This window comes from Corapipo altera, unplaced genomic scaffold, assembly GCF_003945725.1.
Source record: "Corapipo altera isolate COAL_440 unplaced genomic scaffold, ASM394572v1 2, whole genome shotgun sequence".
NCBI classification, from domain to species: domain Eukaryota; kingdom Metazoa; phylum Chordata; class Aves; order Passeriformes; family Pipridae; genus Corapipo; species Corapipo altera.
Window position 1 is genome coordinate 7,132,060 of NW_020884890.1, and position 17,997 is coordinate 7,150,056.

Sequence of the window (17,997 nt, forward strand, 5' to 3'; positions counted from 1 at the left end):
GGGAAGGGAAGGGAAGGGAAGGGAAGGGAAGGGAAGGGAAGGGAAGGGAAGGATATTTCAGTTGGAAATTACCTACAATGATCATCTAGTCCAATTGCCTGACCAATTCAAGGCTGACCAAATGTAAAAGCATGTTGTTAAGGATATTGTCCAAAAGCATTGGCAGTCATGAGGCATCAACCACTTTTCTAGGAAGCCTGTTCCCATGCTTGACTACCCTCTCTGTAAATAAATGCTTCCTAATGTCCTATTCCTAGATATCTCTAGATATTGTATTGTAGGCAACTATGTCATTCAAGTTTTTCTGTTATAATTACCGTTTTACTCATTCTTGTGCACAGATCATTTTGTTTCAGTTTCATTAACCCTGTAGCACACAAGTAGGCAACATGCTGCTATTTTATATTTGCAGTGTGCCTTTCCATCTCATTGCTTCTTTTAGTTTATAATTATTACTCTTATGAGTGTTGAATGTTGTGACTTTAATGCTCTCTATGCTGAAGACTAGTTTATTTCTGTTCAGGTCACCTCTGTGTGAGTGAGATCTCTAGGAAAAGGGTCATAGGTGCAGTTGGTTAAAAATAGTAGTTTAATTTTTCTTGGCCATATTGTCATTTAGAAACACAGACACTTCCAGTTGTTTTAGGGATAGTGTTTGTTTCTTCACATACAGTTTCCTGCTATCTGCTCAGCCATAATTTGTTACATTCAATATAATCAAATTCATTGCCAGGTGTCTTAATCCAGCCTTGCCACTCTCTTATTAGTAATCACAAAGCTTGAAGAAATGCAGTTTCTGCCCTTCCACTTCCACCCTCACACCGTGGATTTTTCTGTTCCCACATTTTTTGGCCTTTCCACTCCCATAGCACTGCATCGCCTTCACTTTGTGCACACTCTGGAAATGCATTAGATGGACACTTCCAGACCTCCTTCCCCCTGCCTCTCTCTGAGATTTTAGAGTATGATTGAGAAGGCCATGAAAGGACAGAGTCCTACCTATAGATTCCTCCCTTTGCAGCTGCAAGGAACCAACACACTGCTTCCCCATGAGCTGAATCATGTAGGAGTCCTGTTTAATATCTTTCTACATGCTGACTAGTGCCAGATACCCTTAACAAAGGAATTAATACCCATAATCCAAATAGCCAATCACATAATATTTTTGTTTGGACATTAGGTAATCTGTGGCTGATTCACACAGGAATTTGGATTCCCCTGCAAAACCTAATTCCAGCAATTCAGGGAAAAAGATGCAAACTTGTCTTTAATTTTCCCTGGTTATTCCTTTATATCCTGTAGCAATGAATTTTACAAGTCAATTGCATCTTGTATGTCTTTTTATCATATTTAAGTTCCCTTTTGATCTCACTTTTATAAGGAAGGCATCCAACAGACCGTATTATCTTCCACTAGTTTGCATACCTCTATCTATCATCTCATATTTGTCTTCTGACTAACCACTCCTAAATTATTCAGCCTTTTCTTCAAACACAAGTCTTACCATGCTGTAGTTATTTTGTTTCTTGCTGATAATGTTGTGGTTTTCTTACAGCCTGATCTAATGAGCCTCTTTACTCATCAGGTGTGTGTCTGGCTATCCATCCTGCTGCCTTTCCCTCTAGAAATCTTCAGATGTTTTTCCCTCCACCACAATAGCCTTTTTCACTAAGGTCTACTGTCACCCAGGAAAAAGCCTCAGACATGGTAGAGTGACTAGCAAAGCTTGTTTTCCCAGAGCTTTTGAGGCACAAAACAGTTACTGGGCAGAATAAGTGAAGATTTATGGGAAGGATCTGTGTGTGTTACTTGTGATTTGTTTCTTTGGTTGGACACAAATTGGGTTGGGGAACACTGGGTCAAAGATAAAATTTTAAATGTTTCTGTCAGACTGTCTTAAAGCCAAATAAAACTCCTACTGAATAAACAGTGCTTTCTTTATTCCTTCTGGTAGGTACATATTAATAATATTAAAGATCAATTTTTGGAAAAGATTAATAAAGTATAAATCCATGAAAGGCTTGCAATTGAATTTAATCTTAGTTTGCAGGAGGCCCTTAGATTTTTAACATTTATTGAACCAGCTGTTAATAACATAAAGATGTTTGCTGAGGACTTATTCAGTCCATAGAAAGATTGTGTACTCAACAGGGCCATGAACTATAATTGCTAACACTACAAAGACAGGTGAAATGTTCCCGTTAATGTTGTTATTCTTATCCAGACTAAATAAAAAATTGTAACCATAGCTACAGTTTCAAATTCAGTATTTGTTGAGCTATTATGATTCTCAGCCTATAGAGAAATATTTTTGGCTATCTAAAACAGAAAGTAAAATGACATTATGTTCATATATTTGTCCTCTTGGCCTGAAAGTATGATACTTTTACACAGGGATAGGGCATATATACTTTTAGTACATTGACAGAGAAGTGAGTAATATTGGTTGATCCATTCTTAGGGATGGAATTAGAATCTCATTATAAAACTTGATTAAAAAATAAAATAAATTAAAAAAAAATCTGACTCATCTTCCTTGTTCCACAATTTAATAAGGAAATATTTAGTTTTCACATCTAAAAAATATCCTGTATTGACTTTTTTAAAATATTGTTCGTTCTGTTTCAAAAATTGTTTCGAGCACTAAGTTGAATTTTGTTGTAATTTGATTAGCTTTTGTAATAAGTATCTTTGACTTGTTTAGAGTTTTTTTCTTTGCCAGAAAACTTGGCGAGCAGCTTTACTAAGTATTTGGTTATATAAAATTAACATTAAAATAACATTAAAATAGTTTGCTTACTCAAATGATTCCAACATCATTGCAAATGAAAACTAAAAAGGGAGAAAAGGGTTCAAGGTAATTCATCTCCTTTTATCTCTTCACTGGGGCATTGCTCAATTGATGATAAAAGAAATCCAATCTATGCACAGATCAGTTTTAGTGGACCCCTTAGAATGGAAAGCAGTGACTAACATTGCCATTTTCCATTGTTAGAAGAAAAAAAAAATCAATAGAGTAGAAGTAGTAGCCTCTGGATTTTTTTTTAATTCCACTTCAGTGCCTAAACACTATTACATATTTTTGTAGAACTTCTTTTCTTTTATGTGACACTGCCATACATTACTATCTTCCTGTTTTTCCACAGCAATAAAAGTCAATTTTCACACTCATCTGTGTTTATCTCTGTGAATTGTCTTGATGCACAAAAGTAGCTCACTTTCCTACTTCTAAAAATACCAGGTTGCTTTGCTTCTTGGAAAAAAATTAAAAAGGAAGCAAAATCACCAACTCGTTTTGCCTGTAATGACAATTAAGATGATTTCCATCCAGACGGTGTTATATATCTGAAAACACAAAGACCTTTTCGCTGGAGTGACAACAACATCTGCAAAAATCAAATATCATCATCCATCCCAAGAATTTCCTGAAGATATCTGCCAAGTTCTTTTACTAGTAGGTGATGATTAATCATAACCTGTCTGGCATCTGAGTAGAGAGATCCAATCCCTGACCAGAAAGAAAAGCTATATTCAGACATAGCTGAAAGCAAACTTTAGCAAGATCCTGAGCACCATTATTTTTATAAAATGCAAACCTCAGATGAGTTGCAAATGAGATGCAAATCTCATATTGCTTTGGAGTTTGTTATTGTTGATGGTGGTGTTCAGGCTTTTTTCTCTCTGTAAAATTAAGGCCTTATTGCTGTAAGTCTGCTCAGCTTCTTGTGGGAGGTGCAGAACTCTGCTTTCCTGCCTCTCCCAAATTGCGCTAGAGATTTTCAGGTGATATAGTGCAATGGATGCTATTAAACTGGGTTTTGGTGGTTGTTTTTTTTTTTTAGTAGGCACACAATAATGCTTGAGGATATCATATTTCAGAGAGTGAATTCAGGTGACCTAGCAAAAGGCTGTATGTCTCTAGAGTAGTCTTTAAAAATCCAGTTTGCAGATTTTGGCAATCTTGCACATACTGAATTTTACTTTGTTAATAAATAATTCTGTTTCTTCCAACTGGGTAATTTGCAAAACATGATAATACACATCATCTTTCTAAATATGGTAATATCATTTACTTCTCTGCTCAGAGATGTAATTATAGGTAAAAATATTGAAAATTCATGGTTTCTGGGGTAAATACTTATGCAATGTCACTGGCAGTTCAGCCCATATTTGATTAAATTCTTCTGCCATAGCTATGTGAAATATCTCACTGATTTCATAGCAAGGGGACTATTCACAGAGAAAAGGAACCACCACCTGGTAAAAACATTATGGTTGCTTCTTCAAATTAACAGTTCTAGTATATTCTAATCATGGTTTTTATTCTTTGCCCTCCTGAACCGGTAAAGGGAAGTAGTTAATCCCTTGTTTGAGGCTAAAAGCAGGTTTTCAGCCAGTTATGATGAAATTACCTTTTCTGTTCTATGACCTTTCTCAAGGAACAAGTGCTTAAGGAATAATGACACAATTACTTCCTTCTCTGAATACCCCTCTACTAGGGTATTCAGAAGCCTTAAAAGTCTGTGAATATCTTTTCTTCTTTCTTATTTCAGCTAGCATAAAATACACCAATGCCCAATATATTTCTAGGCTGTGCAAAAAAGCTGCTGTTCCTACAGTCAAGTTTGTATAAACAGACTATTTCTTTTAGGAATCCAAAAAAGAATGACCTTATTTTCGCATACTGATATATGGCCAGAGTCAGGAGTCAGGCTTTACCTTAAACTGCTTAAAATATCCAATTTATATCAGTTTATGACAGAGCCCATTGAATATATTTTTCTTATCATGTTTCTGTAGTGTGATGTGCTCAAATGCAGTGCTCTGGAATGTGTGTTGTGCTACCTTTGTGCTGTAGTGTCTGATTAAAATTCAAAGTACCTTTCTACATTGGTTAGATGATATCCTTCAGTCCTGGCCAGCTAGACAAATTGAAGAGAGTTCTGAGAGTAGCAATAAACATGATGAAGCTGCAGGAAGGACTGATATACAAAGACATATTAGAAAAACTAAAATGCTGGTCATAACTTCCTTCCACCACTCACACCTCTTAGCGACACAAATAGAAAGTTCTTTGTTGTTTCTATGTAGTGGTTGTTGTAAACCTCAATTAAAACTTATTTAAACTCCTTAGTGAGTGTGCCATAGGCATGATCTGTGCCATGGTAAGCAGACGGAGCCAATGTGAAAGCAGGCTTGGTGGTCTCAGTGAATTATGGAGCCCAGTGTCCCTGTAACACCACAGAATCATAGTGTTTGTTTTTTTTTTCCAAGAGTAACTTTGAAATTGTAGGTAATGAACTGTCCTCAGAACTACTCATAAGAAATGACCACTACAAGCTGTGTCTTTTCTCTAGATCACAGATAATAACTATAACCCAGGACAACTTAAAGGTAGCTTAAATTTGGTCATACACTTGCCAGTTAATTTCCTTTGTGATTTAATATAGCTGCAGGCTAGATAACACAAACTCTTGAGATTTTCTGTTTATTTCTGCAGTTTTGGGAACAGATGTGCCCTACCCATATTCTAGTTTGTTGTCTCTCGGTACTGCTCTGTAGCCAGAGCAGACACAGTAATTGATAGTCATTGCGGTTTCTGGCATATTCCACTATTCTTAACAGTAGTGTGTGAACTCTGAGCATTTTCTGTGAAATTATAGTAAACACTATTCTGATGCAATAGTGATGATCCAAAAATTATTAAATATTGTTCATTTCTCTATTCGGATAAAATCAAAGAAAAAAAATTCACAAGATTCATTTAACCTGTATTGTTTCAAAGTAGCATTTTTATTTAGAAGGATCTTCCAACACATTAGCATTAAATGCAGGCAACAAGAAAAACTCCTACTAACATATTCTTACTTTAAAGAATATGAAAAAGAGAAAGATAATGAAGGTTTGTGTACTAGTTTGAGCACAAACATGAGCTTAGAACAGGTGAGAGATTGTCATCAATTACATTTCCTAATATCACAGGATCACAGAATGGCTTGGGTTGGAAGGGACATTAAAGATCATCTAGTTCCAACCCCCTTACCATGTGCACCTTGCACTAGACCAGGTTGCTCAAAGCCCCATCCAATCTGGCTTTGAACACATCTGGGAATGGGGTATCCACAACTTCTCTGGGGAATCTGTGCCAGTGCCTTACCACCCTCACAGTAAAGAATTTCTTCTTAGTATCTAGTCTAAATGAATTAGGGGACTGGGCAATCACCAACCATATGAAGTTTAACAAGGGGAAGGGCTGGATTCTGCAGCCGGAATGGGGCAACCCTGGATGTATGTCCAGACTGGGGAATGAGATGCTGGAAAGCAGTGCCACAGAAAGGGACCTGGGAGTCCTGGTTGATGGCAAGTTGAATATGAGTCAGCAGTGCCCTGGCAGCCAGGAAGGCCAACCATGTCCTGGGGGGCACCAGGCAAAGCATCACCAGCCGGTCACAGGAGGGGATTTTCCTGCTCTGCACTGGGGTGGCCTCACCTTGGATTCTGTGTGCAGTTTTGGGCACCACAATATAAGAGAGAGATATTAAGCTATTAATAGAAAGATATTAAGAAAGTGTTGTGACCCACACCAGAAAGGGGTGTCACAACAACCTGAGGTAACCCTGGTTCTTCTTAAAAAATGCCTTGGAGTGGATTAGAGTGAAAACCACACTGAATAATCAGTGTTTGAAGACACGTATAAGGTTTATTTTAGAACAATTTTGTTGCCATTTTGGGTGTCATCATCTATATCTATCATCTATAGCAATATGGCATAAAGATAACATTTAAGGAAAATGCATAAGGGAGAGAAAGGGAAAGACAGAATAAGGGTAAGGGAGAGTAAGGGTAAGGATAAGGGTGGAAAAATGTATGTAGTCACCTCCCACGTTGTTGTTGGGTCCAACAACGAAACTTGGTAGTTGCAGCTTCCATGTACATTAGTCGAAGTGATGGTCTTGATCCATTGGGGGTGAGGGAGGGAAGCTCACACACTCAAAGAAGTTATGAGTTGTTATATACTTCCAGCTCAGGTGGGAACGCCTTGTACCTCCTCGGAGTGGGGAGTTTTACCATGGATAGGGTCATGCCACCAGCCTCCAACGTCTCCTGGGCATATGCAGAGTTCCTGTGAGGGGCATGGTAAAAGGATTTTTCCGGCCTTTCAGGATTGGTGGGGGGATGGGTTTTGACCCTCCAGTGTCTCTGACAGCTAAGGCCAGACATGCAGAGTTCATGTGAAGGACATGGCAAAAAAGGCTCTTCCCACCTTTTCAGGACTCAACCCCTCAGCAGCACTGGCAGGGGCCCCACTGGGTGGGCAGCCGCTCCTTCCCAGCCTGCAAAATTCCCCTGGCGATCCTAGAATGTGCAAATCATTAACTGTTTCAGTCTCTGAAAGAAAGACATTAAGGTATTAGAGAACATCCAAAGGAGGTCAATGAAGACGGTGAAGGGCCTTGAGGGGAAACCATATGAGGAGCAGCTGAGGTCACTTTTTTTACCCTAGAGAAGAGGAGACTGAGGGGAGACCTCATTGCAGTCTACAACTTCCTTGTGAGGGGAAGAGGAGGGACAGGCACTGAACTCTTCTCTGTGGTGACCAATGACAGGACCTGAGCGAATGGCCTGAAGTTGTGTCAGAGGAGGTTTAGATTGGATATTAGAAAAAGGTTCTTCACCCAGAGAGTGGTTGGGCGCTGGAACAGGCTCCTCAGGGAAGTGGTCACAGCACTAAGTCTAACAGAGTTCAAGAAATATTTGGGTCATACTCTCAGGCACATGGTGTGACTCTTGGAGATGGTCCTGTGCAGATACAGGAGTTGGACTCGGTGATCCTTGTGGGTCCCTTCCAACTCAGCATATTCTGTGATTCTGTAAACTGATACTTGTTTAGTTTAAGACCATTCCTCCTTGTTCTGTCATTACATGCCCTTGTAAAAAGTCATCCTAACACACTTTCTGTAATTTTAGAGATTGTTCTGATGGCACATGAAGGCTTTGAGATGTTTCACAACATCTGAATAAAGCTTTTGTGTTCTCTGTTTACTTGTATAATTGGGTCCATTTGCGTGATACCTTTGAATATTGTAAAATCTCACAACATCCCAAAAATTCATAGTAGGAAAGTTGCACTGGAAAAGTTATTAGAAGTAAAACAATCTCTTATGAGGATTTGTGATGCCTCCTTTTCTACAATTATCAATCTTTCAGTCACAGAGTTGCCATTAGAAGTGCTTATAGCTTAGAAATGCCAACTACGCAGCCATCGGTAACACAAACAATCCAGAATTTCTGATGGAGTTTGATCCTTACTAGGGCAGCTCAACACTAGCTTTCCTCTGTGAAGTGGAGAACTCAGGCTGACAAATCTTGCATAAATTATTCAAGTTTCAGGTAGTTATATTACTGGAGTTCAGTTACTTATATTTACCTATATGTACTATTTTAGAGAGATTGGACAATGTATAAGTGTAATCTGTTACACACGTGAGTTCTGGGTTCATCTTTTTTTATTTTTCATGAGGGGATCCTGTTGTTAACATGGTTGTTGACTAAAAAAGTTACTATTCACAAAACTTTCATGTAATCTCAGGGTTTCTGGAGTGTTACTAGGTGAAAGGTCTGAAGTCAAAGAATTAACGGTTTGAAATTTAATTTGAAATTAAGTGTTCGAAAGTCAACATTGCAAAAGCTACTGAGAGGATCTGAAATCTCAGATTGGATTTAACATGAGAGGATGTTATCTACAAGGATAAAAATATGAGAGATATTTCAAAAGAGTGAATAAAATCATCATCATGGCTGAAGACGTTTAAGGTTTTGGAAGATCATACACCAGATATTAGCTTGGAAAAAGAAAAAAGGGGTAAATGTGCATCAGAAACCTCTGTCTTAAAATAAGTAATCACAGAGAAGTTTAGAATTATATAGCCCATTACTCATTCTCACATCCAAAATTTCTCTGGTGTTTTGCAGAAAGATACAGAATGAAAATTGAGGCCCCATTAAATTAATTGAAATGTTACTGTTTAATTCTGCCTGTTTTCCCACTTTTACCACTAAAAGATAAAGAGGAAAATATTGATAAACTTTGGTAAAGCCTCCTTAAAATACAGAAATACCATGAAGGTTTTAGTTAAATTCTTATGGAATATGAAAGAAAGTTCAGAATAGTATTTTACTTTCTTGATTTAAAAGAGGGCAAATGCCACCTGAGACATACTATATAAAAATGTGGCAGGGAGAAAAGCATAAAGTACTTAACTTTTCATTTTTTCAAGGCTATGTTTAGATAAGAAAATCAAGAAAGTTTTATATACTCAGAGTGACTTTCAACTGTTACAAACTTTTCTTTGAACTTTGATTCCATTCCAGGAAGTGTTTATTTTGATTTATCTTACACCTGTTCCTAACAAGTTAAACTGCACTGAAATAATGTGCCTGCCTGGCTTTCCCTGTTTCCTAGGGAAACACAGGTAGAGAGGGCTGACTTAGGTGATAGACACACTCTTTCCTTCCCTATTCGCAGCCTGAGGAGTTAGGGATGGGTTGTTGGTGGGGGCTGGGGCTGTGAAGAGTTGAAGACGATGAGAGGGCAAGGTATGAAAAACCTCCAGCAGCCAGGACAGGTTCTCTTCCCTTCAGCTGTTTTTCAAATAAGTTCCAGTGCATTTTCTCCTCCCCTTTTTCCTCAGCCTTTCCTCCCTTTAGGGAGAGTCTCATCTCTACCCTCTGGACAGGAGGGTATACACAAGTAGACAACTTCTTTGGACCAATGCTTTTAAAAGGCAAAAGAGGCTTATGCTGCTGTTGGCTTCTTTGTCCCTCGTGGTCAGAGGGGACTCGGGACCCTTGGTGGGGCAGAGGGCTCCCAGCAGTGAAGGGTAGATACTGTGTGCTGCTGGCAAGACTGAATTAATTTGAATTTTTTGAAGTGGGGGGCCTCCATAAAACTATTTTATAAAGAAAACTGTCAGAGCTCCTAGAATAACTAGGAGTAAGGGCAGGTGCACGTTACTGACTTTTTTAAAAAAATGTCCCGTTGGAATTAGTTCACGGTAACCAAAACCCCCAATAAGCACTTCAATAATTTCTGTACCAAATTCATAATTCATAATATTTGGGTGACCTTTTTTTTTTAAGTTCTAAGAATGATTTGCAGGAACACATGCTGCTTTACTAGTGGTCTCTGATTTGCTGCTAGACAGTTAACACTAAATAGAAATGAATGTTACACTGCTGCTCCACTTGGACCTGCATGGGACAAGTCAAGATCACCCTGCCATCATGTTCATCACCAGGGACACTGCTTCTTCTGCACAGTCCGTACTGTCCAAGGCATTCCAGCACACTCTATGTGAGCCTTGGATACAAATAAACACAACTAAATATAGAAGTTTGCTTGTAGGTGGGTACGTGTGGGCTAAGTGTCTATGCTTCCAGTATAGTCAATTGAGATCTAAGGCTTAGTTCAGCAGAGTACATAGAGGTGTCCCCTGTTACATGATATTCCATGGTCTCCAGTGACTTCTCTTGAAGAGTACAGCTTTCCCAGGTCCAAGAGCATAGCTGACAGATCTAGGAGATGTCTCAGATACCTTAAGGCATCTCAAATGGCACTGGACAAATAAATTTGGGTAGCAGAATCAAGCCTTTTTTGTACCAAGCCTAGATCATGAGGCAGCTGAGCAGACAGCAGGAGCCTTCCTGAGGATTAGCTGCACCTCTCTCAGTTGACACAATTACCTTGTACTGCATGGGAAGTTTAAACACCTGCTTCACATGTAGACACCTAAATTCAAATGTCTTCATGTGGAGTTCAATCCCATCCCATCATTTTTTCTGATCTCCATTAGAATTTGTGATGTCTAACTTTTCCTTGCCAGTTTTGCTGTTTTCTCACCAAGACCTTCTACATCTGGTTGTTGCACTCTTGATACTCATGCTGTGCAGAGACACCCCAGGATACTTTATCCATTTCTGGCTCTTCTTGATCTCTGAACTTGTTGGATTTACATCTAGAAGCAAATCCAGTGGTTTTGGTAGCCAATTTTATAGTAGCCACCTAGGATTCACCTATGTAGTAGCCAAAGGTATTTTAAAATGTCAGAGTTTAAGACAGGCAGAAGGTCAGTCTAGCCCAACACAGTATGTGCAACAGTGACACCAGGCAACAGTGAACAGTCAGGGAACATTACACAAGCAGGGCAAATATACAGTGATATTTCTCCGCAAGCACCTCTCAGTTTCCAACAACCTCCTACTTGGAGACGTCCTGAACAAGAAGTGGGCTTTTGGTATTAATTAGCCCATGATTAAATCTTCTCCCATGAGATTGTCCAGCTGGCTTTAAACCCATATAAATTTCTAGCCCCTTGTGACAAAGATTTCCACAATTTAACAGAACAATTCTTAAACCACAAGTACAGGTTGTCTGTATGTTTGGCACTGTAATGAGAGCACAAAGCCATCCATAGGTGAGTTCAGAGAAGGCAAGGAAAGGTATTTAGACCTCAATTTCCTTCAGTGGCTGAACAAAATGAACAAAAGCTATTTTCTGCTGTACTGGGGCAGGCTAAGAGAACAGTCTCCTACTTGTAGGTACAGTCAATACTGTTCACTGCTCACTTGTGGAGGTGAGGAGTTTCACTTACTGAGTAATTCTTGACTTATAGGACCTGTACTTGGGACAAGATGAGTGTTTATACCCAGTACAAAAGAAGTAAAACTCATATCAACAAGGACTTGCTTTCAGTTCTTCACTGGCAGACATCGGTTTAGATTTTCCTTGCATGGAAACATACAACATGAAACCCTAAGATTAAAACCAGGTATTTTTTACAAAGGCTCTTCAAGCTTTTAAAGATGGTTAGGAAATTAATCTTGAGGTGAGGAAGTTACACAGCTTGTTCTGTGTTTTCCCACTCCGTGCACACCAATGTGTCCACCCCAATTATTGTAAAAGAATATTATGCCTTCTCACAGCATCCATGTTCCATCACTCTGCTGCTTGTCCTCATCTCCCCTTAAATGCTGTTCTGGCTCCAAGGGCAGCTGGCAGATTAGCTCATGCACACCAAAATTTCTCTTACAGTTGTAATCTGTGTCCCAAAGAAATAAACTCTAACACTTGCTGAGCTTCAACAAACTTTCCAGGCTGCTAGCTAAAAGAATGCTTCTGAGTACGCAGCACTCTATTTCCTCCCTTCCAGGAAATGGTACATCAAGGGAGTTGAGTCCAGAAACCATGTTCCTCAACCACATAGTGTCTGTTCTCATAGGAAATTAGTACTATGCTTGTAAGTCTAATTCCACTGGACACTCACCTCTGGGGCTGCTCTATTTTTTTCCTAGCTTACTTCTCTTTTTTATCTTTTTATAGGAAAGTTGCAATGGGGAGATATATAAAGGGGAAAAGTTCTAATCCATCTATTGATTTGTACAGTTTGATACCTCAGGTTTCAAAGCACCTACATGAGGTTTCTTCATCGCTGTCCTCTTACCCATATGTTTTGAAAATTGCTACCCTTATTTTTCACCCTGGGGGCTCCCAAGGTAGTTCTGACACCAGCCCTGACCTCACATCCCTACCTCAAACAGGAATCTCAGTGCTCTGGATATCCACCCACTACAGAGTCTCTCTTTTCATTCAGCTTCTTCATTCAGCTCATGTACATATATGTGCTATTTTTGATACTTGGATATTAATGTTTTCTGCAATGTATTTCTTTCAGACATCATTGTTCTCATCGCTTCAATAGCAGTTGTTTCTGCAAAAACTCAGGGTAACATTTTTGCAACATCAGCACTGAGAAGTCTTCGTTTCCTACAGATCCTTCGTATGGTGCGTATGGACCGAAGAGGAGGCACTTGGAAATTATTAGGTTCAGTAGTTTATGCACATAGCAAGGTATGTAATCCTAGATACTAATTTTGTGTGGTTGACATCTTCACTTGATGTGATTCAACAAGAGGCCAAGGACATAAACTCAGTTTTGAGCAGAATACCCAAAATTTTCTGAAATAACATCCACTTTAATGTGAACTAGCACAAATACATCAGGCCATGTTTAATGCTAACAGTTTTTAGGATATCTTGAAAATGTTGTCCTTGATATGCAGTTGTAATTTGTTATTTGTTAGTGAAGTTGCTGAAGCGTCAAACCATAGAAGTAGATCTGGTCCACTTTCAAAGAAAATTTGCAGCCACAGGGAACCACTTGACTTTTAACTGCACAAATACCAAAAAAAATACAGAGGGAGATCTTTTAATTATGTCTTCCTTAAGATGTTGTTCTGTTCAGTCTTTAAAGTGGATATTGATCTCTGTTTTCTTTTATCTAGGAATTAATCACAGCCTGGTACATAGGATTTTTAGTACTCATCTTTTCATCTTTCCTGGTTTATCTGGTGGAAAAAGATGCAAATACCCAGTTCTCCACATATGCAGATGCTCTCTGGTGGGGCACAGTAAGTACAGAAAAAAAACAGTAACTCTTTAACCAGTATGCTAAAGTGCTTTGAATTTCACCTACGGAGGACTTTAACTTAGTGTGCTCTTTGATTAATTGTTTTCACTGGCAAAAAAACTTGTCTGAGAAGCTCCCTCCTCCAGTTATTCATTTGTACATCGACAGATTTCAGCCCATCCTGCAGAATAGCTGTTTGTGTGTTTCTGCTTCAAACCAGACCACTAAACCTTCAAGAGAATCATAGAACCATAGAATCAGCTGGCCTTGAACGGACTCCGAGATCATCAAGACCAGTCCTTGATTCACCACCACCGTGGTTACTAGACCATGGCACTAAGTGCCACATCCAGTCTCATCTTAAAAACCTCCAGGGATGGAGAATCCACCACTTCCCTGGGCAACCCATTCCAATGCCTGATTACCCTCTCTGTAAAGAATTTCTTCCTAATATCTAACCTAAACCTTGCCTGGCAGAGCTTAAGACCATGCCCTCTTGTCTTACTGATAGCTGCCTGGGAGAAGAGACCAACCTCCACCTGGCTACAACCTCCTTTCAGGGAGTTGTAGAGAGTGATGAGGTCTCCCCTGAGTCTCCTCCAGACTAAACAACCCCAGCTCCCTCAGCCTCTCCTCATAGGACTTGTGCTCAAGTCCCTTCACCAGCCTTGTTGCTCTTCTCTGGACCTGCTCCAGCATCTCAATATCCTTCCTGAACTGAGGGGCATTGTACTTTTTAACTCATGACTTTTCAGTAGTATAGTTTGTAACATGGCCCCACAAAGACCTGCTTTGATACAAATCAAGAGGGCTGTAAGCTGCAATGCAGGAAGAGGAACAAGTGTCAGGAAAGAGGGAAAAAAATCTTACATCAGCTTTGTGGTGAAAGGGAGAGTATTATCAGTACCCTTAGAAAGATGTTGCTTCTCCTTCCTCTGTACTTTGAGTACAGAAAGCAAGAATATGCCCATTGTGGTTTAGCAATGTTATTTTTTACAGGTATAAAGCCCCTGATTTACTTGACATCATGTTTAACCATCGAATAATTTGTTTTTACTTTGTTGAAATCTCTGGTATCTAAGTACATGTCTGACTGCTTTTCTGAAAGATGGAGGATTATATGAATGCTTATATGGTTAATTAAACTAGGCTTTAAATGAACAACAAAAGGCTAGGTCTGAAGTTTTGATTTTCTTATTTTTTAAATAACATAATGTGTAGGGTTTTTTGCTTAAAAATGCCCTATAGTGATCTAGACTCCTGTAATGTGTGAGAGTTACTTAGGCAGATTAAGAAATCTGCTCCCAGAAAACCTACAGCAGAGTTATTCTCAGCCAGTATAAAATGGCTTTTCTTTTCCTTCTGGTGCTGTAGAAAAAACAGTGTGCTCTGAGAGTGGCTGGGTAGTGAAATGATACCTGTTAATTAATGCTGAACCTAGCTAAATAACCAAATAACCTAGAACACTCAGTTTTCCTGGAATAAGTGCAAGACCTGAACCAGTCTCTGCCACCTTTTCTCATCACAAGGATGCACAGATGGAGCTTTCTCCCCTTAGACCTTCTACTGACAAGATTTCATCTAGACTTAGTAGTATCTGCAGATTCAGAGCATGCACCCATGGACTGTGAAAATGCCCTTTCCAAATTATTGGGAAATAATTTTAAGAAGTTTTTTTCTACATTTTGAGCTAAGATCAAGGTCACTTACTATTAGTAAGGGTAGTTTGTGTTTTTGAAATTTGTTTATCTAAGAGCTAGTCATTTGTTGCATGTCTTCCCTAGAGACTGTATTTCTGTGTTATCAGCGCAAAAATTAGGAGCTTGGAAAAGCCAAACCTAGTAAGTCTTACTTGTGCATCTGCAAATACACAAAAGTATTTTTCCTGAAACTTGTTGCTTTAGAGCATCAAGGTAGATCTATAATAAAATACACATTTTATCCTGTAGTCCAAACACATGTAAAATTCATATTGGCTAAAGCCATGAGAGAAAGTTTTGCCTTCAGTTGCATCACTGTAATTTATTTTGTTTTACTTTTCTTCAAAAGCTGAGGTTTGCCTTAAAGCTTTCTCACCTTCCTGTATTGACACGGTTGTGAAGCATCTGGCTTGGCATGCTGGTGTCCTCACTGAAGGGTACCCTGGCTCTGGCAGTCTGAAAATGCCATTTCCCCTTTGGGAGTGGCAGTGGGGATGTGGTCCTGCAAGAGACCCTCCTGTGGCAATGCAACATTTTGGGAATGGATGTTTTCAGACACTCAATTCTCCAGAAAACACCCTCTGCCTCTCTGCAAGGCCATGTGTGACTTAGCTCTGCATAGGCAGAAAGTTTGGACTGAGGAGAGGATTGTACCCACCTGCTAGCAGGTGGGTGAAAACATATGCAAAGGAACAAGAAATTCCCAGCGAAGTCAGACTTCCACTCTGACATCTGACTTAGGCTTGTGTTAGATACAGATCCTTCTCCCTAAGCAGCTCTTGCAGCGGGAACAAGATCTTTATTTTAGAATTTGCTTCTGCGCTACCTGATGACTGCTATTTTTTAAGGAAAAACCCTACTAGGAAATAAACATTGTGTAAAGTGGTACTTAAAATATTTTGTACACTATGAAGTGAAAATATATGACTCATAGGTTATATAAGTAGTGGAACTGAGAAAATAGGAATCTTGTCTAGATTTCAGCAGGAAAAACAACAAACTGTGATAAAAACCCTGCAAACAATATATATTGTACATTTCTATGTCTTTTCTTCTTTCCCCAGTGTATGACATGGATACATTTAAATTTTTAATGCACTTAAGCAAGTGCACGAAGTTACTCGAAATCAATGTTCCCCCTTACCTGTTATTTTTGCCATTTTAATAATAGTATTTTTTGTATAATATGTAAAACAGTGTGTGGGAAATGCATAATGTGCTTCTTAGTCATGGTTGTTTTTACTGCCAGAGTAACCCACATGAAGATTTTTGAAAAGGTCAGATTCTGTGGCATTCTAGGGGAAATCAATGATTAGTCTCATTGGTTTGTTTATTTGCAAAAGTTTTTCTAACTTAAACCACAGATTATCTACCAAATCCTGGACTGAATTCTGTCATGGCAGAGGTACAAGAAAGTAAAGACAGCATTGAAGTCAGGCACAAATAGTTGCCTTAAATTTCAAGCTTTTAGAGGCACTACACCCCTCCTTACAGGATCAGCCCTGGCATGCTGCAATTAACCCATTCATTAATTCAGATTATTTGAGGGCCATACCCTGCTATGGTCATTTCACTGACTCCATTTCTGAAGCCCATATTTTTACATTGAAATGAAAGGCAGGATATGGCATCCAAATTTACATATGAATACTCCACTGTATTTGCAATTGCATGCTGTACTGTGCAACCTGCAATTTAAACATCGTGCTAGTATTACTAGTGTGAATATTCTTGTGGTTGGGGTCCCCACAGCGCTGCCTAACACAGCAGTACCCAACAGTGAATGTTATATGAAGAGCTCAGTTTCAAAATTTGCTTTGACAGACAAGGTATATTCATTTAACAGAAGAAAATAACCAAACTATATGGGAACAAAAGGTCAATTAAAAAACTTAAGTGTTTCAAAACAAATCGTGTATGGTTTTCAGAATAACACTAGTGTTAAATAGAACTGTGCGTGCTTATAGTGACATTTAGTTTGTACACTAATTAGTTTTAGCTGCAAATGCAATGAAATTAAGATTCCTCTCTCTCTTTTACACATTTGACAGAATGTGTCTTAATATACCACTATTTTCTAGTAGTATCCAGTGGTTACAGTTGAATACAGAATGACTCTGGCACTCCACAGTGACCTGTTGGTGAACAAAGCATATTACAATGAATAATATTGTCACAATGACTAACTCATTTGAGTTAATATTGAAGAGACTTTTCCCATTTAATGTAATGATAGCATGAGCAAACTACATTTTTTTCAGTTAAGTGATGTCATATAAAGATTCAAAAGGTGAGTACTGCTAGGAGAACATAAAATGACATCAGAAAGAAATATTAGCATAGAGGATGGCCTCCTGGGTCCTATCTCATCTAATAGAAGTCATCTAAGTTATATAATGGCATTCATTATTATATTACCTCACTTATAATAGCATACTTATTAGCTCCAGCAATGAGATAACAGAAATTCTATCATCACTGTGAGTTTTAAACCTGACCAGGAGACAGTGTCTGCCTTGGCTGGTCTGTCCAGACACCTCATTTATAGAAGTAACCAAAATGAAGTGGTTTGCATCTGATATAAAAGACAGAACCCAGCTAGCTCCCTTAGCCATGCAGGAGTGTGATTCAGGTGCTTAAACATAAGCATACCGTCAAAGATCTGTTGGAGAGTCTGCTGCCTCTCCTGTGGGTGGTCCCTCTTCAGATGCCCTAGGATATCTCAGGTAGTACTAGACATTTGTTTTCAGGCAAGCCCAAGTCCTACATTTTGGGATGAGTAACCTGCTGGAGGAATCTCTCTTTCTTTTGTGCATGTTGTGATGAACAGA

At 38.9% G+C, this 17,997-nt stretch overlaps 1 protein-coding gene across 3 annotated transcripts in view; it reads left to right on the forward strand.

Annotated features, from left to right (window-relative positions):
* Positions 1–17,997, forward strand: part of KCNQ5 (potassium voltage-gated channel subfamily Q member 5) — a 285,817-nt gene that overhangs the window by 219,464 nt on the left and 48,356 nt on the right. For all 3 annotated transcript variants that reach the window (XM_027644941.1, XM_027644939.1, XM_027644940.1), the window contains exons 4-5: positions 12,732–12,907; positions 13,342–13,467. In XM_027644941.1, coding sequence (XP_027500742.1) covers positions 12,732–12,907; positions 13,342–13,467 — 302 coding nt within the window. The remainder of the gene's footprint in view (positions 1–12,731; positions 12,908–13,341; positions 13,468–17,997) is intronic.